The sequence below is a fragment of the Rhinolophus hipposideros genome (assembly GCF_964194185.1).
Source record: "Rhinolophus hipposideros genome assembly, chromosome: 6".
In the NCBI taxonomy this organism is placed as follows: domain Eukaryota; kingdom Metazoa; phylum Chordata; class Mammalia; order Chiroptera; family Rhinolophidae; genus Rhinolophus; species Rhinolophus hipposideros.
In genome coordinates, this window is record NC_138052.1 from 50,404,255 (window position 1) to 50,432,082 (window position 27,828).

General features: G+C 40.0%; 1 protein-coding gene across 4 annotated transcripts in view; it reads right to left on the reverse strand.

The window, feature by feature from the left end:
- WIPF1 (WAS/WASL interacting protein family member 1) overlaps positions 1 to 27,828 on the reverse strand; it is a 109,572-nt gene that overhangs the window by 14,609 nt on the left and 67,135 nt on the right. For 3 of the 4 annotated variants that reach the window (XM_081051079.1, XM_081051081.1, XM_081051078.1), the window contains exons 2-4: positions 9,383 to 9,471; positions 5,537 to 5,666; positions 513 to 710 (exon numbers count right to left, since the gene is read on the reverse strand). In XM_081051079.1, the coding sequence (XP_080907205.1) occupies positions 513 to 710; positions 5,537 to 5,666; positions 9,383 to 9,433 (379 nt within the window). In that variant the 5' untranslated portion in view covers positions 9,434 to 9,471. Of the gene's footprint in view, positions 1 to 512; positions 711 to 5,536; positions 5,667 to 9,382; positions 9,472 to 20,370; positions 20,578 to 27,828 lie in introns of those variants that run through there. The other variant, XM_081051080.1, reaches the window with a different exon arrangement.

Genomic DNA, 27,828 nt, shown 5'->3' on the forward strand with positions numbered 1-27,828 from the left:
AGGATCCATTGTGTGGACGTATACTATGAACATGTACACTTCTGGAACACCATTTTGTGCACTCACTTAAATTTCAATTTCGTATGTAATTATATTCCATATAACATGCTTCATAGTGTTTTTGAAAAGTGGCCCACAAGTATTTGCTGTACTAGACAGCTGGGTCAGGCTACCTCACAAAGAAAGCTGAATTTGCCAGGTCACCAGGCAGTTTCCAGGGTTGGCAAGTTCCATTTGCTCCTTTCTTTTCTTCCCACTCTAGCTCACCCTTTAGAAAAGTACAAAAAAGTACATGTTACCCCAAGGACACTGGACAAATATGTAACAGCTGGATGGAGCTGTCTGATACTAATTTAAAAAAATTAAAAAAAGATGTTAAATAGAATCTCTTATCAAACTGTTAACATTTTAAGCACCCTAAAATGTTTAAAAGGGCACAGTGCCTTGTAGGGGATGTCAAGCCTCCAAACAACCTTGTTTGCAGTTAGTAAGATAGAAGGAACTCTCCTTACCACTATCCCTGTTGACTGTTGATCTCAGCTTTGGCATTCCAGCCTGGAACAGTCCTCCCAAGCCAGGTGGTCCACCCCCTCCAAAGCTGCCACTGCCACCACTGCCACCACCACCACCAGCACCGCTGCCACCTCCTCCACCAAATCCGCCACCTCCACCAAAGCCACCACTGCCACCAGCACCAGCTCCTTTAGGTTCTGCAGAGGAAGAAAACAGTCTTTTCACATGTATGAAAACACCACCAGAGGACTTCACCAGTCCTAGCCCAAGTAAACAATCATGATAAAACCTCGGCCTGTGGTAGACAACTGGGATTTCATTAAAATGCAGGATTTTAAGGATTCACCCCACCCCCTGGGGTCATAAAAGGAGGGAATTCTTTCCACTTCTGGGCAGTCACAGGCCCAGTGGTGAAAGAATTGGTAATAGATGATGACTCGCCCCCACACCTCCCACCTGGTTAGTTGCCATATGAGTTAATATCTATTTGACAAATAAAAGGATCTTCAAACAAAGTAAGCCTCAAGGGAGGGGGAGATGTAATAAAAGGTGAGAAGACAAGACATAGTACAAATAAAAAGAAGAAAAAAAATATCCCATAATTTTACTCCTTGGAAATACCCACCGTCTTGGTGTATTTTTATTTTGCTAATATTTTTTTCATTTTATTTTATTATTTTCCTTAAAATTAAGACCAAAATTCACTATACAGTTTTTAGCCTGCTTTTTCACTTAACACTTTACTATTAGCATTTCCCCTGTCATTAAATATTCTTTGAAAACATGAGGTTAAAGGACTGCATTATGTTTTAGAATGTGAATGTATTGTAATTTATTTAACCATCTACTTATTTGATGGCCTTTTAGGTTGATTTCAATTTTTTAATTTTATAAAGCCCAACACTAGGATTAACATTTAAAAAATCCTTTGCAATTTGAGACAGTACAGAGATATTATTTTGCATTTATTTCCAAAATATTGTGAAAGCTCTTGAAATGGGCAAACAATTGCCTTTTGCTTAATTTCTCATTGTCTTTGAGCTATGTTATAACTGTATAAGTTGTAAAATCTGATAATGCAAATTATATTTGTCCACAGAAATGAAAATTGGTTATGGTCAATGGAATGCAACTGATTATTGACCTATGTTGCACCTCTTTGTAAATTAATTTCAGCACTTATATGTGTGGTGCTTTGAATTCTCCTTTGAACTGATAACATTATATTGATAAACTAATTAATGAGCTAAATAAAAATTTTGATATATGTACACTTTATATCTGTATGAGAGTCATAATTGTACCCTTTTTAAAAAATTGTCTTTTAACAATTGTATGGATGTACATTTTGTGAGGTTAAAATTAAACGTTGTTTAAAGTTCTATCCCCGGAAAACCTTGTAGAGTCTTGACCAGTATTACATGAAATCTATAGATTAATCTGGGATACCTGACACTTTATAACATTTAGACTTTATGGAAACATGGCATATTTTTCCATATCTTCTGATTTATTCAGTAAAATTTTGTAATTTTCATGATATGGGTCACTCATGTTTCTTGTTAGGGTAACTCTGAATGTATTTTTGTTGGTTGACATTGTGAAAGGAATGTCTTTCCTATTATATTTTGTGATTGGTTTATTACTGACATCAGGAAATTTCATTTGATATCTAATCAACCATTTTGCTGTATTTTTAAATTAAAATTTATTAAAAAATTTATTATCTTAGATTTTCTAGTAGACATATGGTTTGCAAATAATAACTTTTGCCCCCTCTTTTATAATAGTTGTATATCTTATTTCTGTTTTATATTACTAATAACTATGATGATTGAAGTTCTATAACAATGTAAATTATTAACATTGCTAAAGGAAAACATATTTTGATTTTAATGAGAATGCCTCTACTGTTTCAAAATTACAATCGGTTTGAAATAATTTTTTTCTTCTTTCTAAATATTCAGTCAGCAAGGATCCTTCTATTTGGGTTCTTAAGACTTTCTGTGGCATGAAATTTTATCAAATATCTATTCAGGATCTACTAAATTGATTATATGGTTTTCCTTACTTAATATGATACATTTATATACTTTCAAACATTAAAAATGAGATAAACTCTGGTCTTGGTGAATTATTATTTTAATAGACTTATTGAATTAGATTTTTTGATGTTTTAGTATTTTCTCATCTATGATCCAAGTGATCTATCTAAGTAGGGTTTCTTATCCTTGAAACTACTGACTTTTTGGGTCAGATAATTCTTTGTGGGTGGCTGCCCTGTTCTCTGTAGAATGTTTACAGCATCCCTGCCTCCATTCACTATTTAGATGTCAGTAGGAACCCCTCCCTCACCAAGCTGTGACAACTAAAAATGCCTCCGGACATTGCCACACGTTCCCTGGGACACTGATATCTATATATCTATATCCATCTCTATATCTCTACATCTCCTATCTATAGATATAGAGATCGAGATAGAGATATATAGCCTTTCTTTTTGTATATATGCTGCCTTTGTCAAATGTTGATCTTACGATCATGCCAGTCTGATTACACCTGTCAGATAGCTTTCCATCTCTTTCAATGTTTGGGAATGAATGATTGATATAGCACTTGAACTAGCTGCTTCTTAAAATCTGACAGAATTTACTGATAAAATCATATGACTCTAAAATTTTTTAGAGAAAATTTCAGGAAGTTTTCAACTTTTTCCTTAATCACTGAGGCTTCAGAAGTGAATTTTGGTAAATTTATGCTTTCCTTAGAAAATTAATTTCTTTAAGATTTCAAAATGTGTTAGCACATAACTTCATTGGAACATCCTTAATTTTTTAAAATCTGCTTTGAATCACTATCTGCTTTCTAAGTTCTAATTTTATTCATTTGTATTTTCTTTTTTCTGGATTAGATTTATCATGCTTTTGTTAGCTCTGTATCTTTTCCAGGTATGGAGCTTTCAGGATACTTATGAAAGCTGTGCTGATAGAAAGAATGACCTGACAATAAGCTCACAATAATTACTTCACCTAAAAAGATAAATTATAGTAAGAATTCCTTGAAGCATATGCAAAATTGCTTCCATATAAAATTTAAAATTTTTACTAATTTTAATTATTGCCAATGATATTAAAAATAACCTTATCATTCTAACATCATTCATTAATGAATGATACATTTTGGAATGCTGCATTGACATAGGACACCTTTACCTGGTATTAAACATTCAAAGAGATCAATGTACTACCAGACATCACCCGTTAGTATATCTTTCAGTAGAGAAGCTGAAGTAGTTTAGGATAGCTAACTGATTCCTGGTCACTTTGTTAGTAATTAAATTGCAGGACAAGGCTGACTTCAAGAGTTATATCACGCATAACCATGGTCAACATTTTGATATAGGGCCCAGGGAGGTTTCACCTGCAAACAAATACAAAACCATGGATAGACTTTATCACTTGCAAAGAGCTTGTGACAACAATATTGGTGTCCAGTTAAGTATATGGACAACAAGGGCATGCAATGGGTTGCACCTTGTGTCCAAGAAAAGTGCATCACTGAGCAGCTGGAAGGGAGAAAAACTAACACTTATTTCCATTTAATGGGAGGAGAAGTGGACCTTGAACATAATAATGAGTTTTCACTAGTGGATTCAGGACAAAGCCCCAGACTGTCCAGTTTCTTTCATCATCTGAGAAACTCACATTTACCTCTTTGGAGCTGGGCCTCCCACTCATAGTGGAGAGAACCACTGGGCTCTGTCCTAGAAGTTGGCTGCTTGTGGAACTTCTCTGGCCCCATCCATACCAGGCAGCATGACTCAATAGTTGTTGGACTACAGCTCCCTAGGTAAACGTGACTATGCTGGAACTCCCCTCAGGGAGAATCTTGTGACAAGGGTCAGGAGGACTAAGAGACTGGTTATACAATAACGACATCAGTGTTGTGGGCATTTTGTAAAACTGTGTCAAAGACCACCTCATTCCTTTTCGAGGTGTGGTACATTCTCATTTGCACCACCTTGCCTGGTGACAGAACAATGCTCTAAGGCCTTTGTGTTGGTCTTCCTCTTTTCTATTTACCTCCCACACCCCGGTTCTTATCTAATCTCATGCTTCTCCTTCTCTACCTATTAGGCATTTTTCCTATAAATTCCTCCTAAGCCCTTCTTACCCTCCAACTTGGCTAAAACTCTGCATCACTATTCTCTTGTCTATTTCCTATTGAATCCAAACGGGATCTGTGGTCTAGGATGAGTTCTGGGGACATCTGGCTGGCTGTGGAAACATCTAGGAACGTGAGGAGATAGTCTGGAGGCCGGATTATTAACTACTGGTAGATTGTAGTCATGTGTAATTTTTCATTCTGTTGTAAATGTTAATAAGTAGCCCTGTGTGGTGAGTACTTGTTTGTTTATACACACTCTGCCTTGTTCCAAAAAGTATCTCAGCCCTACAATAGATAAGCAAAGTTGTGATCTCATTTCCTCTTTCTCCAAGCTCCTAAAAATCATATCTTACACTTGAGTTTCACATTCCAAACAACAAAACACTTTTCCAAGCATTGTCCCATATGATGCTCATATGAATTTGCAGAACAGGTATTACCATCTCCATTTTACAAATGAACACAATAAGGCTTGGAGATGGTAAGTGATGGATGTGCCAGGACTCAAACCCTCATCCTTTGATTCCAAGACTAGGGCTCTTTTCATTTTATGCTGTCTTTTGATCTGTGGTCCGAGGAGCAAAGGGTTAACTTCCAGAAAGGGTTTGAATAATTGAGAGAATTGCTGCTGTGTGTGTCTTAGACAAAGAATTATTATATTGGCTTCCTGCTGCATTAGAGGGAACCCAAACTGAAGTCATGGCCTACAATGAGTGATACAGTTCCTTATTCTGCTAGCTTTGCAGCTGTTGTTAACAAAAAATTTTTTTTTTTTTTTTTTTTTGGTGGGAAGGGAAGGGTTGATTGTTAGGTCATAATCCATTTATCTCCATAGAAAATAACTTTTTTCACTTACTGTCCAATATCGGTGCACTTCTGTCATTGGTGACTGTCTTCTTTAGTTTCTTCCCTTTGTTGATGTCAGAGAGAAGAGCATTTCTCCCGGCCTGCTCTGACTTATTCAAGGCAGGCTTTTCTGTATTGGCCTGAAATGAAACCATGCAAACTCGTATTCATCTCTTGAATTAAAATCATGCATTACAACTCTCAGTAGGGACAGCTAGAATACTGGAAGCTTATTATTAAGGTTCTTGGCAATAGGTTGTAAATTCTCCACAAGTTTTAGACCTGATGTCATTTATTTTTAAGACCCAGACATTTGGGAGCAGATGCAGCACTAAATTACGTTCATTTTTAATGCAGGAAGAGTCAGTTCCTGATAAAAGTCTCTGAAAATTCATACCATTGTCTGTCTGTAACCAACACAGCTAAGGTTGGATAGTTAGAAATGAGAAGGGAATTTTAAGTCTGAGAACTTTCTGCAGGACACCATAAGGCTTCATTCTCTAGAATGTGTCTGGAAGAACAGCTTCTCTTTCCTATCTTTTAGAACTAACCTGATACAAGAAGAAAATTGTCTCTAGCAAAAAGGGCCAGCTGTTTCATTTTTGTAATCCACCAAAGTTTTAGAAAATAATTCACTCTGTTTACATTGACAAAGTTGTTGTTTTTTCAACTTAAGGGAGATTCGAGGCATAATGTACACATAGTTAAATCACCCTTTAAGTGTATATAGTTCTATGAGTTTTGACAAACACATACAATTGTGTAGCCACCACCACAATCAAGATGGACAACATTTTCATTACCCCCAAAAGTTCCCTCATGTCCCTTTGGCCTAAGGTGTTTCTGATTTTAATCCCTTTGAAATTTTAGCTCACAGAGATTGCAGAGTAGACAAAGGTGCTGCTTTAAAATGTTTGGGTATTTTGTATATTTTCAGAATTCCTGGGAAAGATCCTTATTACGGAATTGGTTCTTGTTTATTCAGGGTTATTTTTGCAGAGCCCAGCATATGGACTTGGAAGTAGGCATGCATCTGTGTCTGGTCCACTTGGAAATTGGCTTGGTCTGGTCTGGTCTCAGGGAGAGTCCTTCCGGCAGACCTGAGAGTCCTAGGCTGAATCTGATTTCAGAGGTGACGGAGAGGAGCGCAAGAGGTAAATCTGGAGATGTTTAGCTTGACACCTCAGCCAGCTATTTATTATAGTTAGAGGCAAAGGGAGAACTGAGAAAAATCCTGAAGGAGGCTACACAGAATCTCCGTTGTGTTCAGCTGGGAGGGCCTTGGAATAATTAAATTATAAAGTATTACTTGCTCATGATAATAACAGTTAACATTTATATAGCTTTCACTAGGGGTGAGGCACTGTTTTTAGCACTTTATGTGTATTAATTCATTTAGTCCTCATCAGCCCTGTGAGTCATTATTTTCATTCTGGAGACAAGGAAACTAAGGCACAGGGAGGTTAGATCATTTGGCCCAGTCACCCAGCTAGTAAGATGAGGTGCTAGGATTCAAACCCTGGCCGTCTGACTTCAGAGCCTTTCCTATAACCTGCAGGAAGGGTAAATGTGGGACCCTTTCCCTGACCTGGGAAGATGTTGTTAAAAGGTACAAACTTGCATCTAGACGATGAGTAAGTGCTGGAGATCTAATGTACAGCGTAGTGATTATAGTCAACCATTCTGTAGCATAAACTTCAAAGTAACCAAGAGACCAGATCTTAAATGGTCTCACACACAAAAAAGAAATGATAATTATGTGATATAATAGACTAAATTAGCTAAAGCAGTGGTGCTGATAATACCATAATATATAAATGAATCAAATCAACATATTATACACCTTCAACTTACACAAAGTTGTATGTCAATTATATCTCAATTGAAAAAAACCTAATAAGTAAAATGCCCTTCTCCTTTGGCACCCAACACTGCCCTGAAGCAAGCCTTTTAAGAGCTTATTGGCAGTTGGTTCCAGAAAAGCTCTTTGCCTGTATAGTTCATTTTTGCTAATGAGATCATCCTCTATTGCTCTGAAACTTGTTTCTACAGCGTAGCAACATATCTTGGACATCTTGCGAAGAGGTTTTAAAATTACCTATTGTCTTCATTTTAAGGCTGAAAAAAACCTGAGGCCCAGAGAAGTTAAGTGATGTGTCCTCATTGGATCTCTTAATAGTTTTGGGTCAGCCTGCTGTTCTGCCTCAAAATACATTTTGACACTTGACCCCCTCAGGTGCTAACTGCTCTCCTGTGACGGTCCAGGGCCCTTAACAATGCTGTTCCACTAGCTGGTGTTCCACGATGGCTGCCAACCCACCTTTCCCTTTTCTCATCTCTGTATCGTATTTCTCTAGGATCTTGCTTTTAGTCAGGTAATAATGGATAGAAATGAGTTGATTTGATAGACCAGGGTTTTCCAAACTTCAATCATTCTGGTACAAGTTCTATGATTTTGGTCATCTTCTCATGCTACCTGGGTTATTATTTATTTAATATTTTTAATTAAGTCTATTTTCTATATTATTTACTATACTATTTGTCAGTGAAGATTTTCTTTTAAATCAAATCACTATTAAACCCTGGGTGTGTTACTTATAATTGTAAAACAGGCATTAAAATAAACACATGAGCATTAAAATAAAATAAAAAATTAAGGCATGTACTACCCAGCAGAGGTATATAATCTGCATTTTGGGGGAAATATAAGATAATCCTGCTATGTTAGTCAGATCAAAGCTTTTCAAACTTACTGAAGGGCCAATTTTAAGAAAACATCTCCAATCTATCATGGACTGATACTTTTGTAAAATGACAATGAATTATCAGAAAAATGAATCAGTAAAACAAAGCACACAAAATACAATCTTAAAACAACAGACACAACACTACTCTCAAATTGCTGTAAGAGTTACTAAATGCTTCTTCTCATTGCCTGTGCTTCTCCCCTTGGGGGCTCTAACCAGCAGTGGAGAACCACACCTTACAAAGCAATGAGCTAATTATGTTCTGTTCTTCTAAGTAGGTTCCAACCTTAGATGGGCTATATAAATGTGTCCATGGAAGCCTGGGCAAGAGAGTTTTCCTCTCCGCGCTTCAGTTTCTCCAAGGGCCCATCACTGGGAAGGTCCTTACTGGAGAAAGCTTCCCATCCTGGGGGAGGCCTTTTAAGTGGGACATATCTGGGAGCCTATCCCTATCACCATGTGGAGGGCTGTCAGCTTCCTGGAAGAAGGGGCACTAGCTTCTTAGGATAGGTCTATCAAGGAAAAGAATGATCCCAGACAAGAAGTTCTTTTAGAAAGTAGGTATATGAATGTAAGGATAGATTTAAAGGGGGATGTGAGTGTGTGTGGGGTGGATCGGGATGGTGGTGGTGATGGTGGGGTGATATTTGTCAAAAACAGAGTGGGAAGAAAGAGGGGAAAGGCAGAGAAAAGGAAAATAGTGAGGACACTTGAATGGATGCATTTGCAGATGGAGACCTGGATTTTTGGACTGTTCTGCCGAGAAGTTAAAGGCTGGATGTTGAGGCCATTTGAATGGAAAAAGTGCATGCCGGGCAGAACTGCTCCTGCGAACCATCATGGGCCAGCGCGTGGGAATGAACTTCTTTTGATAGAACTAACCCACGTTCCACATATGTATTATATGCATTGCATGAGACCTCACACGACAAAACCTTTCGTGCTGCACTCCCTACCGCTCAGGGTCTGGCTTACTCCAACACCTGGAAAGCTTGTCATATCATATTTAAGCCAAAATGCAAATGCATTTAAAACAAATCTACGTGTGCCAGGTTTGACTTCATTTGGCTGCTTTATGCATGGATAACGGATAGTGAAGAGCCACTCACCAGAGCTAGTGTGGGTGGCGGTGGGGGTGCTGGAGGGGGCGGGACAGGCATCTTGGACTGTTACACTTTCAACAGTCTTGCTGATAAATCTGTGAAAACAAAACCAAAAGAAACAAAACACGGTCATGTATTAGACTTCTTAGTAATACGCCGTCCTACTCTCCCGAACCCTTTCTCACCAAAGTGACAGCTATTCACATAGGCCAACTTTTCTAAGAGGTGGAATTACCTTTACAACATTGCTGAGATTTGACTCTTCTGGAAGGACCTAGCAAGGGACGTTTTGACCCTAAGTGCCTGAAGATATTGGAAGCAAAATCCAGCACTTCATGCTTCTCAATTCTACCACCCACCAGAGCAAGTTGGGGAATGTCACGTGCAAGGCCCCTGGGCCCGGGGCCTGAGTAGCTGGAAGGTTATCATGACACTGCTAGAAAAGTATCCTGGCCGAATGATGTTTCAGTGGCTCCTTTTCCTCACTCATTTCCATGACTAAATCCTTTCTTGGTCTCCCATTCCTGCCCACTCCACACCTCATTGTTTTCTTTTCTGTGCAGGGATTCCTGACATTCCCCTGGGTCTGGGTATGCCATGTAAGAATGCAAAGGTGAATATATTTCTGCTCTTGCCCTCACAGTTCTTACAGTCCTCCAGGGAAAGGAGATGGGGATAAGGTAAGGTAGGCAGGTAAGATGGGCAAGGAGGCGGGCTTCCCCTCTTTATGCTACTTGGCATTTCATTATAGGATCCAAGCGGGAAAAAAGAGGGGAGAAGAAAGAAATGAGGACTCCGACCTATGACTCCAGGCCTGTTTACTAGTAATATGCTTCATTAGGAAAGCTTTCTGCATAGTGTGATTGCTCTGGGAACAAAGGGAAGGCCAGACTCTGTGGCTGGGTTGGAGAGTTGAGGGAAACCCTGGTGGGTAGCAGTGGTGAAGGCGGCAGTGGGCAAACATCAGGGGCTGAAGAAACACTGGTGAGGAAGTGTCCTGGGAGTCACACCAGCCACAAACCCCGTCTGCCTTTCCCCCGTCCTTAGAGTCCCATCCCTGGGTCTCACCCCGCCGGGTCCCAGCCCTGGCAGTGCCTCCCCCACTTTCTCACCCTAAGGAATCCTAACTTCTTGCACCCAGTCTTTGCTGCTGCTCCAAGTGTAGTCGCCGATCAGCAGCATAGGCTGTCAGATCACCGAGAGCTGTTAGAAACGTCAAATCTCAGCTTAACAAGAACCCTATGTAATTCACGTGCACGAAAATCTGAGAAGCCTCATTGTAGAATTTGAGCCTTAAACCAGTGGGCAGCCTGGGACGCTGACCACCTGAGTAACTGTTTCTATGGAACACATGCCGTGAGTGTCAAACAGCAGAATTGTCTTTCTTTTATTCTCAACAGTCTCTTAATTGCAGAAAACAATGTCTTAGAATTTAAATTTACTTCAAACCACTAAACATTAATGTGGAAAACTTAACAACTTGAAACAAATACGTTCTATTAAAGTCTTGTGTACGTGGCTTTCTTTCTGTGAACAGAGATGGAATGGAAAAACGAAAATGTCCTGGCCAGACTTGTCAAAGCTGCTGGAAGATAGGAATAAAGATAGTTTGGAATAGTTCTGTTCAAAGTGGGCCGACTGGAAAATGAAATTTTAAAAACTCCACAGCTGCCTCAGCAGCTCTCACGCATTGACAGTCGATTGGATCCAGGGCGCGTTACTTACATTGTCTCTTACTGTTACAGACATTGCAAACTCGCATGATTCCGTTCCTTTTACAGAGGACGCTGGGACTCAGAGAAATTAAGGAACTCACTAAAAGACCCACGCAATTCATTTAAATTAAGTCTGTTTGATCCCTGCGTTTCAGATAAGCATTTTGGGGCAAGTAAAGGGCTAACTAATGCTACCACTCACCTGTAAACTAAGAATCTGTTTTTCAGTAACAGAGGATCTCAAAGATTCTTTTAAAACGTGTTCCTTACATTGGCTTCCTGCATGACACCAGTTAGTCACCCACGGGGCCATGGGTAAGCAGGGTTGTGTGCCTATGTTAGGGGGTCTGCAAAGGGGGTTCTCCAGCTGCAGAGGGCACCATGGGAGCCCTCAGATGTGTCCGAGGACCAGGAGGGAGGATGGAGATCTGAAACTGGATTCAGGTCCAACTAACTGTGAAAGATGCTGCCGCCCAAGTAATGGGATTAACGTAGCTGGAGAAGCGGCTCACCAAACAGGTGGTGTGGCCAAGACCGCCCAGAGGGCCCGAGAGATGGGCTCCATGGAGTAGATCATCCATGTGCTGGGTGGACGAAACACCCCTCCACACTCGACTTTATTGTGTCGGATCCCATGTTCATCAACTAACCTGTCATCCTAATACTGAGGAAGGAGTGGATTCTGGTCAACTACTAGGAACCCCTTACGGGGTTAGGTCTTAAGTCATTCTCTGGTTGCAAAGATCCAATTGAGTTTCTGTCCTGTCCATCGTAGGGGCCAGACTGTTATTGGGGCCCTTTCAGGGGACTGCCACCTCTTCAATCGAATTATTCTATGATTTTCTGTGTACTACACTGACTTATAAATAAACCTCTGGACCACAGAAGCTCAGCCTTCCCCTCCTGGCCCCTCAGATAAACAACCTCAGATAAACAAAGGGGAGTGCAACACGCGGGTTGGGGTGCTGACACCTGTGTAGTTGAGAATACGGATATAGCTTCTGACTCCCCAAACACTTAACTACTAATAACCTACCATTGACTGGAAGCTTTACTGAGAACATAAACAGTCAATTCACATGTATTTTGTATGTTATATGTATTATATGCTGTATTTTAAAAATTAGTTTCAAGTGCACAAAACAAAGTAATACTTAGACATTTATCATTTATATCCCTCACACTGTGAACCCCCCTCCCCCATCCACTACCCCTCTGACATCGCACAGAGCCATTACATTTCCACTGTCTCTATTCCTAATGCTGTACTCCGCTTCTTGTAAGTATATACATACATATATATATATAAAATTATAGTTGGCATTCATTATTGTTCAGCTTCAGGTGTACAGCGCAGTGATCAGGCATCTACATCATCCCTGAGGTGGTCTCCCTAACGAGACAAGTGTCCATCGGATACCCTACAAAATCTTTACAACATTATTGATTACATTCCCCAAATTAACTTTCGTAACCCCGTGGCAATCTTGTGGTTACTGACTGTTTTCTAATCCCCTCACCTTCCCCCTTATCCTCACGCCCCCCCCCCGCCCATCTAGCAACCCTCAGTTTTTCCTCCAAGTCTCCGAAACTTATATACTATATTTTTATAGTAAAATAAGCGCGACAAAAAAAGTTATTAAGAAAATCATAAGGAAGATAAAATACACTTATAGTATGTATTTTACAAAAATCTGCGTGTAAGTGGACATGCACAGTCCAAACCCATGTTGTTCAAAGGTCAGCTGTGCTCTTCTCTCCACAGCTGCTGCTTTGCCCGCCCCCATCTCTCCCTCTCCTCCAGGTACACCACTGCCACTCCCACCTCAATGCTGAAAGGTGATTACAGACACTTCCAGGGTCTCTTTGGTCCTTCTTAGCTGAACAGCTGCTTGGAGGGACTTGCCAGACGGGGCCCTTAAGGGAAGTTTGTGAGAAACCCCAGACTCCAACGCTGCCATCTCACCACGTGGGTCAAAAAAGACCAGTCTCAGGTCCCCTATGCCGTGCCCACACCAGGCACACTTCTTGGCTGTCTTTCCACCAGACTGTGAACTCCACCAGGTCTCCCCAATACATAGCACAAAGTAGGGCTCTTCCTAAATATATGTGGAGGGAAAGAGCCAGGTGTTACACATATAAGCAATGTGCTGGCCGTTGGAATGGCTCCCAGCATCAGTCCTTGTGCCTTGAGGTTTGGGCACAGAATCCGCCCTGCGAGAGAAGCCTGCTGCCACTAAGTACTGGGACTTGCTTTCCTGGCAGCTCCCGCCTTCGCCCATGGAGCAGAACCCAAGACCTGGGAGAGCCCTGACTTCCCTCCGCTCCCGGAGTTACCAGCCCACATCAGAACTGGAGCTGGGTCTTATGGAAAGGCCTCAACAGCAGCCAGGCATGGCCCATTGGGTAATGCATTCTAACCTGGATCCTTACACCTTCAGGGTCTGTGGCTCGAATTCAGGGGTTTGTGAACTTGAATGGAAGAAAAGGGCATATTTATTTCCTCTAAGCACTAACTGAAAATTAGCGTTTCCTTCAATTGTGAATGTAGGCCACAAATCACAGTACCTGAAACTTTTTCACCAATAGTTTCCACATGGTATTTTCTTATCATATTACAATTGTTGCTGACCTCTTCTGAAATTATGGCAATACTTAGATCTATTGCTAGATTTTGTACATATCTCAGTATAATTAGTTTTCTTGGTAATCCTCTGTATTTTGTTTGATGCATTTAACAAGAGTCCAAGAAAGAGTCCTTTGGGCTTTCCCAGATACTAGTGTGGTCTATGGAATGAAAAGGGTTAGAATCCTCACGAGACCATAAGACCTGGGTCAGGCAAATATGATTTTGAATCTCTACTCTGCTGCCTAATAACCTGGGATGAAAATCTTACTTCTCTGAGCCTCCCTTTCCCATCTGTTAAATGGGGATTGCTGGGAGGATGAAATGAAATGGTGCATGTCAAGCTCTCAGCATGACTGGTAGAAAAAGCACTCAATAGGCGGGTCTAGGTCTGTGTTCCTTGAGGACGAGCACGGGTCCTGCTGGTGTGAGTGCTGCTCGAGCACCTGGCAGAGGAGTCACAGAGCTGAGGCCCTTGCTTTGCCCAGAGTCCGTTGTGGGTAGAGCTGCGCGGGATGGGAATGAGGCTGCGCGGGATGGGAATGATGCAGCCTGAAGACATGGCTTTGCAGCACGTGGTTCCTCCCTCAGGAGATAGAAGCACGGCAGGAAAGGCAGCCCTGTCCCGGGGTCAGGAGGGACCCTCAAACAAGGGAAAGGACTAGAGAAGGGTTTCGCAAAGTGGGGGCGATCTCTTGCGTCAGAATCAGCTGTGTGCTTTTTGAGTCTTGCCTCCCACCCTAAAGTTGCCTCCCACCTAAAATGACCTACCCATTTACTGATCCTTGCCCTCCCACCCAACGCCCACCCCAGGCACTGAACCTTTAAGAACATACTCTTTTGAGAAGTGACTTATTTTAAAGAATCATTTCGTTGTTTAAATAATTTTCATCATAGAGAGGAAAGCCAGACTTTTCTAAAATGTTCACCTTGTGTGTTGAACTTTATGTGCATAAAGAAAACCACAGGGATGGAAAACGCCTTTCTGTTTTCATACACAGTGTAATGGGTTGAATTGTGTCCCTCCCGAATTCCTATGTAGAAGCCTCAAGGTCTAGTGCCTCTGAATGTGACTTGGAGACACGGCCTTTTGAGGGGTGCTTAGATTAAAATGAGACCATTAGGATGGGCCCTCATCCAATAGGACCCCAAATATCTCTGGATTTTCATACATTAAAGATATAAAAAAAAATCAACCCGAACCCTAGGGTATTTGATTGCCAAAGTTTTTAATAATCAAGTCATTCAAAAATCATGAAATTTTAGGTGAAAATCTACTGAACTGAGGTGAGGGATCCACTAATAAACCTTTTATAATGGGATTGGCTCTATGGTTTGAAAGAACAGAGCAGAATATTTTGCATAAATGACTGTAAAAATTCGCTAGTTGGTTCTTCTTTGTTGCACGCACACACACACACACACACACACACACAATATACATCAATATTTAGAAATCCTGGAATTTCCTAGTTCTTGTGTAAGAAACAGTTGGCTTTATTAGTTTCATTATAATGCCATTAGGTCAACATCTAGATTAACATTCACATTAGACAGCATCACACACTGATCCCAGACAAACCAGAGCATCTTGTGACCCAGAACCATTTGTTAAATATGTAATATTGCTTGTAAGGGACACTTGTGAGAAAGACAGAATTGCTCAGCATACTGCCCACCCCACAGCGGACATATTTTCCCCAAAGGCACAGCCAACTAGGGGCTCAACCACGGCCCATAGACTTGCCTCAGGAAACTTATGGTTTCTTCTTCAATATGCTCATCTAAGAAAGCAGAATTATCTCCGTAAAACGATCCACCTCCTTAGGATCAAAAGAATTGGCTAGCTATTTAAACTGTTTCTTAATTTCTCATAGCCAATTTTAAATTCATTCTAGATCGAGCCACGTGAGGCTCACACTACAGAATGACATGAAGAGGGGAGCAATTTCTAACGCTGTCCAATGAAAACATCTGAGAATCCTCAGAAGGCCACATCTAATCCTGAATGTGTGTGTGTGTGGGGGGGGGGGGGAGTGAATCAGCCAAGTTTTATTAGAGATGGTAAGACGCAGGTTTATACAGTTATGTTTTATTACCATTTTGGACTAGTCAAAAATATAAAGCATTGTGCTATATAAATCTTGCCAACAGTCACACTTAAATACTACCCTACCTAAAATAAATGAGAAAAAAAGTAAACTTTTTTTCAAAAAGGTTGAGTCAATAGAGGAGTATTTTGTTCACTCTGTGTGTGGGGATGAGGTGGGTCCAAATGCACCCTTGCCCTCATTACTTTTTATTCTGTATCTTATTTTTATTTACATTCATTTATATTTTACTTTATATATAATGTTCTTAAATTATTTTTATGTATGTATTTCTTATGTGCTATTGGCTTCTTCAGGTTGAATTTCTTTCTTTGAGATTTTTTTTTCTGCTTCCAAAAGTAACATTTATTCATTTAGAAAACAATAGGCAACACAGAACCATACAAAGATGAAAATAAAACATAGCAGTTACATTTAACCACTAAAGGAAAAATTTGATAATAATTAAATTTTAGGTGAAAAGTGTTGGGGTTAATAATGCCCATATAACTCTTGTTAACATTTTGATGTACATCCTTCTAGCTTATAAATACACAGACAGAGACACACAAACACACACACAAACCTGTCTGTATACACACACACACACAAATTGTTTGACCAATAAATACTAACAGAAGGAAATTTATAATACATATAACTCAACAGTGATTTAATAAGAAAAGGCTCTTCAATTCATACTGAGTTATTACAACCATAAAAAATGATTGCAAAGGCATTCGCTAGAAAGGCAATGAATCCACTCCAAGTTATACTGTAAAAATAGTCATTTAACGAACTCAAATTGCTGCTAAAATCCTGAGTTTTAAAAAGCCGATGGTTTTGGGATTCCGACTCAATAATTCTTGATTCTATTCTTTAGAGGCTCCTGCATGATGCAAACTTAGTAGGATGTGTTTAAGATCTGAAAACCATTAGAACTAATTAAGATGAAGGTGGCTTTGTTCTTCAACTTCCTGTAAAAATGCTCAACAGGAAAATTGATGCTCACAGCAAACCACAGCCATCCTGTTTCTTTAGCACAATCTTTTCACAGCTGCAGTTGCCTGTAGTTTCTATTTTATGATACCAGTCACCGTGCAACATCTCTGTGCCGCCACCCTTCACCCCAACCACCGCCAGCACATCCTTTGGCCATTTTAGAACATTTAATATCTTTGCATAAAGTTTATTTCTATTATTGTCACTCTTCCTCTTCTCAGGTCCACGCTCAGAGGGCTGCAGGCAATTTGGCAATCAACGCAAGAAAAAGGACAGTAAAGACAGCTCAACCCAAGAGGAAGCAAAAGGCAGAGAAGAGAAACAAGCGTTCCTTTATAATAAACAAAGCAACAGCCTCACTTAGTTAGTTATTGCTATTCTCATTCTGCACTGAATGTGGAACACATGCTTTCTGGAACCCCTTGTTTCTCAAAATGTACTTGTTACTGCCTTTCTTGGTGAACACCATTTAGCCTAAATTAATTCTGCTTATAGACTGTCTTCTCAATGGTAAGAATTTGTGTCTCAGCTGTACTTGGAGAATACTTGGCTATTTTAGAAATATTTCTTTTAGAGTTTATTTAAAAAGAGTTGATTAATTTGGGGGGATGGGAAAGGCATTTTTCAGAAAAGACCTTCTGAAATATCTACAATGTCATTACGATTAGTACGACACCAATTCACAGTTTCACTCTAAGAGTAACTGCTGGGGAAATAAAGGTTGCTATGAAGTAAAATTATTTTTTTAATTCACTGTCATATATATTTAATTTTAAAACTAATGCAAATTTATAGACATCAAACTTTTTTAAAAGTGAGAAAATGACGGTAAGTTAAACAACACATCTGCTTATTGTTTAAATGGGGGAAAGGGAAAGGAAAGGGAAAGAAACCCTTTTCTACTTCATCCACATAACTAAAAAGTATTGATTTTCCTCCCACTACTTCCCGTCTCTTTCAAGAATTCTCTTGAAGGGGCTCAAATCTCAAAGCTGAAGTTTTTCTAAGTCTTCAGTACCACATTTAGTTTTACCAGAGGTTTAAGATCTACCTCTGATTCCCACTACACACACACACACACACACACACACACACACACACACACTGTCTCTCTCACATGCACACACTCACATACACATACACACGCACATACAGACGCACACACACGCTCACATATGCACACACATATACATGCTCATACAGACAGCATATATGTCAACACATTTGATATATTTTGTTCATTTAGTTTTGAAAGTGGAGCCTTCTTTTATAAGTTAGAAGTGCCACCAAATTTACTTCTGAAAAGATCAAAAGACTTAGAAAGGAAAAGATCTTACTTGAGATTATTCACTTTAAAGCTATTGACTGCTGCTGTGACATTTAAAACAAAGCATTTGTATAATTCCAGATTCCCAGGACTTGAAAAGGACATCTCATTGCCTCTAAACTGCACTTATTGAAAAAGCTCTTGAAATTACAGAATACTTCCTCCACACTTAGTTGTTAGGTGGCCTTGGGCAAATTACTTAGCCTTTCTAAATCCAGTTCTCACAGTAAAATGGGGAAAATGGTATCCACTCATTAGGGTTATTCAAGAGTTAAATGAGGCAAGTGCTTAATAACTTTAGCCATTTTAAAAAAATAGCCTAACACACACTAAGTGCTCAATAGATGTTACTGTCTTCCTCCCTATTTAACCATGAGAAAGAGAAATCATGAGCTGATTTAAACCTTAGCCCACGTATGCACACCCCTGCAAAGCTCTGCATTACAAATGAATGGTGAATGGAGATGTGTATAAAACAATTTTAAGTTTCTCAGAAAAGCATACTAATTAAGGCATTCCTTGGTCTAGTGTTTTTTTTTTTCAGTTTTAATTTTCAGGAGTGAGAGTTGCAAAATACAGATAGGGGCATTTATGACAGGGGAAATGCTCTTCCCAACAAGAAATATATGACAATTTGGTAAAACAAAAATGAAGTCAACCTTAAAGCAGAAATGTATCACAATTTAAACAGCCAGAAACTTCCAAAGACAATGACATGTTCATGAAATGTCAAGCAGGCCTTCAAAAGAGCATAAAACTTGGAAGGTCCAAGAATTACGTACCACACTTCCTCTTACATTTAACATATGTTGGGGAACTTCCAGCCTATAGGCCAATAGAATTTGATTTAATCAACGATCAGGGTGAAATTGCTGCTGGACTGATTTTCAGCATGGGGAGTTTTCTGAATATTGCAGTTCATCCACAGTATGTGTAATCCTTAAAAGTTTAGATAGTGGAGTAATTGAAGAGCTGTGAACAATTAACCCATGAATGGACTTTTCAAAGAGCATTAGAAATCCTGACTGTGATTTTAGATAAAACATTTAAACCTCTTTAGACTACAAAAGGAAGAGTTTTGACTAGATGACGTTCCAGTTCAGAAGTAACATGACTTTATGAAGTTAACACATAATACTTAAAACCCACAATCCAAGTGAATAGTAAGGGTATGGTTTCCACATGAATTGACCTCAAAACCTTTCCCAGGCTTTTCAAGTTCCTTTCTCACTATCCTGTTTTATTTTTCCTCCTGCCTCTTCACCTATACCTTTCTCTCTACCAAGGTGTTTTCTTAATTAGAATCTTCCTGCAGTCTTTTCGTCATTTTACCACTTCCCCATTTTCAATCGTATATCTTAGTTATGCCATTGAACTATTTAAAAGAACTTGTACTTATTAAGAGGGCGTGTGCCCTCTTACTATTTTAAAGCTTTATTTTATATTTCTCTACAGGGAAAAGGGAACACAAGTCAAGTTGCTTTCTCATATGTGCCCCAGAGGAAAAAACCTTTTTTGATACCAAAGTTTCCTTAATCCTGCTATGGGTACACGGCTTGAAAATTTAAAACTACAATATTTTATGCCAAAATATTAAGCGTATTAAATGTAAATAGTTATAACTATTTACAACAAATGCAACAGAATTTGGTTAGCAATAATGGTTGTGTACTGCACTGTTAGAATGCTGAATAGAATGATTCTAAAGAGAAACTGTTATCTTCCTAAAAGGCTCTGCCTTAGAAATGGGTTTAGTTTGGGATTTGAATTTAACATGTCTGTAGCAATAGAATGACAACAGTTTAGTTCCATGGTGCTTTCCTTTGAAACTTACAGTGACTCCTCTACTTTAAACGCACGCACGTACTCTTGCTGGCCAAAGTGACAATTTAACAGCGACTGTGGGGCAACTACACCACATACTGAAGGGATATACTTCCTGACATAAACCCCTATTTTAAACGCGAAAAAAAATTCCTATGGATCTTGTCCAGTTGTAAGGAAAAATTCTACTTATTATCTTGTTTACACTTTGGCTCAAAACACAAGTTATGAATCACCCTCAATCACCATAGTGGTGAAATTGACATTCTGTGCAACAGGAATAGACCACACGGTCTTCTAATAAAAAAATTAAACTTTATCTTGAAATACTATGGCCCATTAAAAGTCATTTAGCTATTCCCCCTAGCCGATAAAGGAAATACATTTAGTTTGAATGTAATTTTTCTTACCGTTAAAGGATACCGTAGGAAGGCATGATTAGGGACACAGGCAAACAGAGAGCAAATGAGATATGAGCCCAGAGAAAAAACCGTCCCTGAAAGAGGCATCATCTTCTAATGCAAACGTGGGGCTGTTTTTGGACAGCCATTTTGGACAAGCTCTGGCCTCTTGTTAAATGTGACATACTGAGTCAGAGGCAGTCGTTCTTCTGTGGTTATTCGCTTCCTGTCTGATTAATTTGTTGTTTGTTCCTTCCTCCTCTGCTGCAGAAAAAGAAACTAGATTGGTTTTACTTAAGAAACAAGCAAGGAAAAAACCTAAACTAAAAAAATTTAATGTTTCTCCTTCCCACTAGGTGTAACATGCTTGTTTAGTACAATGACAAGAGGAGATCAGGACCTCCATCCAATCAACAGCCCAACTTTATTCTAGATACTTCCACAAAAAACAATTGTTCATGGAACCTGAATTTTCCTTCAGGAAAATTCCATTTGAAAGTATCACTCTCAATATTGTCTATACCATTTAGTATTAAAGAAAAGAGTCACTCAAGAACTAAAAGCTCTCAGCTACACTAATAATTAGGGTAAATAAATGATTCTTCCTCATCTACAGAGCATTCAAGTGAAGAAAACTGGTCAGGTGTATGAAGATGAATTAATTTTGAAATGTGATTTTGGTGCCCAAGTCAGGATAAGTAATATACAGCTTAGGTCCTATGAAGACCCAGAGTTTTTTATGCCAGAATATTTTGTTTCTGTCACCTATACTTAATGGGATAACAGTAACTCTCCTAGGAGATGCTTGAAAAAGCGTAGAGATAATGAGTGTGGAAGGAGGAAAGTCAGATTTCTCATTATTATAGGACTCGAAGAGGTGGATGGGCCATGGAATATTTGTAGAAAATATTACACCAAAACCTTGAGTGTGTATAAACAATCTGAAGATGCTCATAAATTTTTCTTGATCCATCTGAAAGGTTCAGACTTAATGTTTGCAACACAAACCATATAACTGAGAAAAAGTACCATGTAACTGAGAAAAAGTATCAGCTGAAAGAATGAAAAACAGAGGCATTCCAGAAACTAACTTTGTTGTAAAATTTGAACTTTGGGTCCTGATTTTGCTGAGTTCAGAGGAAAAAGGCATGAAGAGACCACAAGGTGCCTAATATTCCCTTACCTTTGAAAATGATAGGACTGGGTAGACAAATGCTTCTCAATTCAGGAGGCTGTTGGAAATGTGTGGAGGCATTTTTAGTTGGGGGTGGAGGGCAGTGGGCTGGAATGTTGGGGGGAGGGGCCTTTAGGATTCATGGGCGGAGCCAGGAATTCAAAACCTCCTATAATGCATTGGACAGTCTCACCCAAAATACCAGAAGTACTCCTACTGAGAATACTGGATAGTTGATGTCTAAGGTTCTTTCAAACTCTAAGTTCTTTGAGAGATGAGTCTAGCTGCACAGGCAGAGTTATCATGATGCCAGGCCATGTCAGAATCCCTGGACGTAGAGCACTGAAGGATTAGTGACTGAGAATCCTCTACTTTGCCTGGAGCTAGTTGAAGCCACAACTGTATCCCTTTTGCCTAAGGTAGAGTCTGGGTCCCAGGGACACTCAATACATGAATAAATACATGCAAATTTGGGACTAGACAGAGGTGGAGGCCTGCAGCTATCATCTCCTTCCCCCTCTAACCTCAGGAAAACAAAACACTTGAGCAACTACCAAGTAAATGCTTGGGTGGATCTAAGGGGAAGTCTAACTGTAGTTGGGTCTAAAAAGGGAACATGGGAGGGGTGGCTGGGTGACTCAGTTGGTTAGAGCGCAAGCCCTGAACAACAGGGTTGCTGGTTCGGTTCCCACATGGGCCAGGGAGCTGTGCTCTCCACAGCTAGACTGAGGACAATGAGCTGTCGCTGAGCTTCCGGAGGGGCGGCCGGATGGCTCAGTTTGTTAGAGCACGAGCTTTCAACATCAAGGTTGCCAGTTCAATTCCCGTATGGAATGGTGGGCTGCGCCCCCTGCAACTAAAGATTGAACATGGCAATGGGACTTGGAGCTGAGCTGCGCCCTCCACAACTAGATTGAAGGACAATGACTTGGAGCTGATGGGCCCTGGAGAAACACACTGTTCCCTAATATTCCCCAATAAAATTTATTAAAATAATGGAAAGAGAACATGGGAAATATGATGATTTCTCTATGTATTTTTAGAATTATTTTGAAGTTCTCTAAGTAAGGCACTCCCAAAACACGGACACAAACACATACTTAGTACACATACAGTTCACGGCTATTCCCATCCATTAGACACAGCTCACTTAGAAGGGAGTATGTCACTGAGAAGGCTGGAGCCTCTGAGACATGCGAGGGAGTAGTTGCCTAGACTTTGGGTTTATTTCATCTTTAATGAAAACTTGTAAAAACAGTTAACTTTGGGCACATTTATGAGGTGTCTACCATGCACCATCGGACATAAATCAGATAATGTTCCTCCCGTGCTTAGAACCCTCCAATAGTTTTTCATTTCACTTAAAAAGTTCAAACTCTCTGCCTAGACTCACAAAGACCCACAATATTTGGCCCTTTCCTAGTCCTCTGACCTCATCTCAAGTAACACCCCCTTTGCTCCTTCATCTTCCAGCCCTTTCTGTTCCTTAAATGCACCAAGTTCACTTGCATCTCTGGGCCTCACTTGTGGCTCTCTCACCTGGTACACTTATGTCCTGGTTCCTTCTCGTTCTTCAGTTGTCAGCAAAAGTGTTCTCACTTATGCCCCACCTCTGCTCCTGTTCTCTTTTATGCACAGCACATGTCACTACCTGACATTTTGTTGTTTACTTAATGGTTTATTTAGTTGTACATCTCTCCCTATTGGAATTCAAGCTCCATGAGAGCAGGGACTTTCCTGCTGTCACTTCAGCATCTAGAACAGCGTCTGGCTCCTGGTAGGTACTTAATTAATATTATTTGTTGAATGAAAAAAAAATCAATATTTCCTAAAAATTCTACCAAAACATAACATTTCCTTAGGAACTGAAGATTGTTCCCTCTGGCAGAGTGAATAGGGAATGCCAAAACTAGACTTGAACCTTCCTGAGAAAGCTTATGTTAAAAGGAACTTTTCCAGAGGGAGGATGCCACAGGCCAGCCAGTAAGCCCTTTAGCCCACCAAGGAGCTTGGCAGAGTCTTAGGCAGTGCAGGTGGCTTATGTCATGGGGCAGTGAGGGGTGAAAAATGGTTAAGAAAGTTGAAAACAAATAAACAATCTAATCAGAAAGAAAAGGGAGGAAATAAAAAGATAAAGGAAATGAGGCAGGAAAAGATGGAGATGAGAAGAGATGATTTGGTGGGCAGGGGAGAGTTCCAACCACATCACTGACCTCAGGGGCCTTGGAGGCCCTCCTCTGCAATGGATGACACACAGATGTTGGACATGAAAGCGATGAGGTATTTCCAGACCAGTGTCAGCTTCTTAAAAGAAGGAATGCTAAGACTGAACGAGACTACAGAGATCAAAGTCTACACTCTCATTTACAGATGAGGATATGGGGATCCAGAGAGACTTAGTGGCCTGCTCATGTCACACAGCAGGCAGGAGCGCCATTATCCAGTGGCGTTACCTCTTTAAGCCTCATTTTAGGTTCAGAAGTAGGATTTTACTTAATTCTTTTCGATAAGCATAAGAAAAGGCAGAAGGAAGAGGGGCAGGGAGAGGGCTGTGATGTGAAGGGAAGAAGTTGAGCGTAGTATTTGCATTGGTTGCAGTTAGAGCTATTATATATTAAGAATTATTAGAACGTGAGGCACATAAAGACAATCACAATTCTGGACTTCAAAGAGAATTTAAATGTGTATATCGCCCTCACTCAATACATAGACCAGTCCTAGCTTAATGATGTAAAACAGTAATCAATAGGCTCTTGGACCAATCAGGCAAATGTCCTGGCTCCTTCACATTAATATACAGAAATAAAAAACCAAGAGCCAACAGAATATTATAAAACAGCAGCAAATCTCAGAAACACCAGTCTTAGAAAAGCAGTAAAGAATCAATCACAGCAAATGACCCTCCTGTGGAGACCCCAAATCAACAGAGACTGAATCAGGGCAACAGCGACATGTATAAAATAAGAGCAGGGTTTTTTTTTTTGTTTTAACAATTCTGGTTTTTCAAGTTGTGTTTCCATGACTACCTGTTATAGTGTAGTATTTGCTCTGGTGGAGGAAAGATGTTTTAGAATACATTATTTCCTGAATTCCAGTAATTCCCTTCAATAGCAGAATGCCCCCCTTATAGCTTCTCAGGGGGAATAAGAAACGACCAGATTATACGTATGCATTTATTATAAGGAGAATTTTACTTTCAAAATTTTAAAATAGGGGAATTATGTGATTTAAAAGAAGCAAAGGAATTTCCCTCTTCCTCATAAAATTACCAGTACAGTTACATAGAGGGTTGATCATTTAAAAATAATCTCAGAAACAGAGAAATTTAAAAACAAGTTTTGTATTATTCTATGCCCTGGTGATATGAATTAGTATAATCTTATTTGGGAAAAAATTTGCAATATATTTTTTATGTTTTGGCAGCTCAGCATCCAGTTACCCTACCTATTATGATAACCTTCAGTTTTTGTTTGGAGAATCCTCCCTCCCTCACTCTCAGCCTGTGTAGGACCAGAGGATTCACTCCCACTACAGATATAGGAAGAGCAGGGCTGATTCAGGGCTGGCTAATCAGAGCCTTGCATCCATTTGGTCCCCAGAGACGTTTTAGTGGTGGTCTGTGACCGCATCAGAACCAAGGGAACTTATGGCCAGAGGTGAGAACTCTACCTGCAGGACGAGACTGGAGTTGGATTTGTGAGGAGATAGGGGCTAAAATGGCCTCACTCATCTTTTGATTATATGGGGTCCGAAACAGACCAACAAAGTGGGGAGTTGGGGGTGGAGACAAACCAGCTACTGACGTTGGTTGAATCCATCTGCATCTGAGACTAGCCCTATTTCTGGACTTTTAATTTACTCTGGCATATAAATTCTTTATCGGTTCAAGCTAGTGTGGTCAGGTTTTCTATTATACCACGGGAAATACACAGACTCTTAAGTATGCAGGAATCGGTACTAGAAGTGAGTGTTGAATGTGATTAACTCTAAAATGTGCAATGGCTGATTTAAATTTGGGTGAAGGCTAGTACAGGCTCTCCTGGGCTGCGAAGTTGGCAATCCTTGTTATGTGACGGTGACATTGCTGGTTATGTGGCCACCTATTGAATCCTTGGTCTCAGATCATGAGTCTACTGATGGTATACCATTGAAGGATTTGGAGAAAAAAACTTAGAATGTTGGAATGTGTTGGCCATTCCTTTCAGCCTTCACTAAAATCCACAGGAAAGAGATAAACGTAGGCTAAAACTGACTGGAAGCAGAGGGCAAAAATGCAGCTTTGTTAATACAGACTTTTGTTCCCTATGATCTGCAACCAAGATGGTGGAGAGTCAAATAATCTGAAGCCTTGTGAGCTGGAAAACCCACATTCTCTGTTATGCTAACATGATATACAGGAGGGTCAGAGATAAGAACTATATCAGAACATAATCTGGATCACAGGAGAAGCCTAATTTCCCATTGTCCCTACAAAGACATTCTGTTACATTCTCTCATCTGAGCAAAAAGGCCAGTTACTTTCATTGGGATATACTGGGATCCAACTCAGGAGTGAGGAGTAAATTATCAGTGGTGCTACCACCTCAGGCCATTGTTTCTAATTGTACCTAATCGGAGACCAAAATAGAGGGCACAAAATTGGGGAGTGATGGATGGTTCACTTGCTAGGGACAGAAATGCACAGGCCTGGTTCCACAGTCAAAGACTATGACTCAAAACATTCTTGAGTTTTGGTTACTAATCCAAGGAGCTCAGGGATTGGAGAAGTCGATCAAGTTTTTAAGTGCACTGTGCTACAGGACAAAGCCCAAGACTTGTTAAAAAAAAAAAAAAGTGTATGATTGCTCAGACCCTAAGGCAATCCCTAGATCTCTGAAGCCAGGAGAACAGGAAATGGACCGTAGGACAGGGGCAGCTGACCAAAATTCTCACCCACTGCCAGCACAGGTGGAATTTACTCAGTGGATTATAAAATATGCTAGATATCTGGTGACCAATGTCTGATTTTCTCCACTCCCAAATGGAAATTTAATCACAAAATTCTTCTGTTGTTCTCCCTTTACCACTGTATACTGGGTGCTAACTTATAATTTTGCCATTGGACACAAGACACTCTGTCCAGTGATGACAGACAAGATGTAGAGTTTGGACTTGGCGTTGGATTTGGACTTGAATTAGCTGTCTCTCTTTGGGAGGAGGGTGAGTGCAATTTCTTACGTGGAGACATTTTTTAAACTGTATTATGGGAAGGTGTGTGTGTGTGTGTGTGTGTTGGATAGGTAAACTGAGCATACATTTGTTGCTTTCGGGCTGTCCAGCATTCATTCCCCTGAATTATAATAATAGCCTCAGCTTTGGGGAGGGACAGAGAACCACTGATCTTCCATTCTTTCGCTCTTCTGGCCTCAGTTGAGCTAATGCTATGCTGATGCCAAGAATGGAAAATGAGCAGCCTTGGCCAGTTAGGGCCTGTTATTCTCTGGCTGCAGTGATTGGTTCAGAGATGAACATGTATCAAGGAGATGCAATGAGACTTTTTCTAAGACGTGGGTCTGGGACTGATGGCATTGGGACTGGTAAACATTTGGAGGCTGAGAATGAAGCCAACACAGTAAAAGAGTTGCAAGGGGAGCTTAAGACTCAAGAGATACAGCAATCAGCTGCAACGTGGTATTTGGATCATGATACAAACCAAAAAATTTGAATATTGATCGATATTTAACAATATTAAGATTATTGCTAACTTTCAGGTGTGATCATGTTATTGAAGTTATGTTGTCTTTTACAAAGAATCCTTAAATTTTTAGAGATACACACTCAAAATATTTGTGGATGGAATGATGTTATGTCTGGGTTTGCTCTAAAGTGGGGGAAGTAGGTAGGGGTATAAAAGAAACAGAATTGGCCTGAGGTGATCGTCCTGGAAGCTGGGTGAATTGTACAGGGCAATTTGTTGTAATGTTGTGACTACTTTTCATGTATATTTGACATGTTTCCATAAAATAAATAAATAAATAACTGGTTCACTTCCTCCTTCAGCCACTAGAGGCTGTTAAAGAGATTTGCTCCCTCTGTCATAAACATGCTCAGACCTGGGAGCTACAGAAGTTACCTTTTCCTTCTCAGAATGATCTCTTTGGCTGATGGATGAAAAGGAATAGAGACTAAGGGCTCCATCCTGATGGTTCAGAACTCAAATAGTTCTTCCCCAACAAGCATTAAATTATCAAAATCTGAGACCCTCTTAAGGGCAACAAAAAAGCAAAAATCAAAATTCCAACCAACCAAAGAAC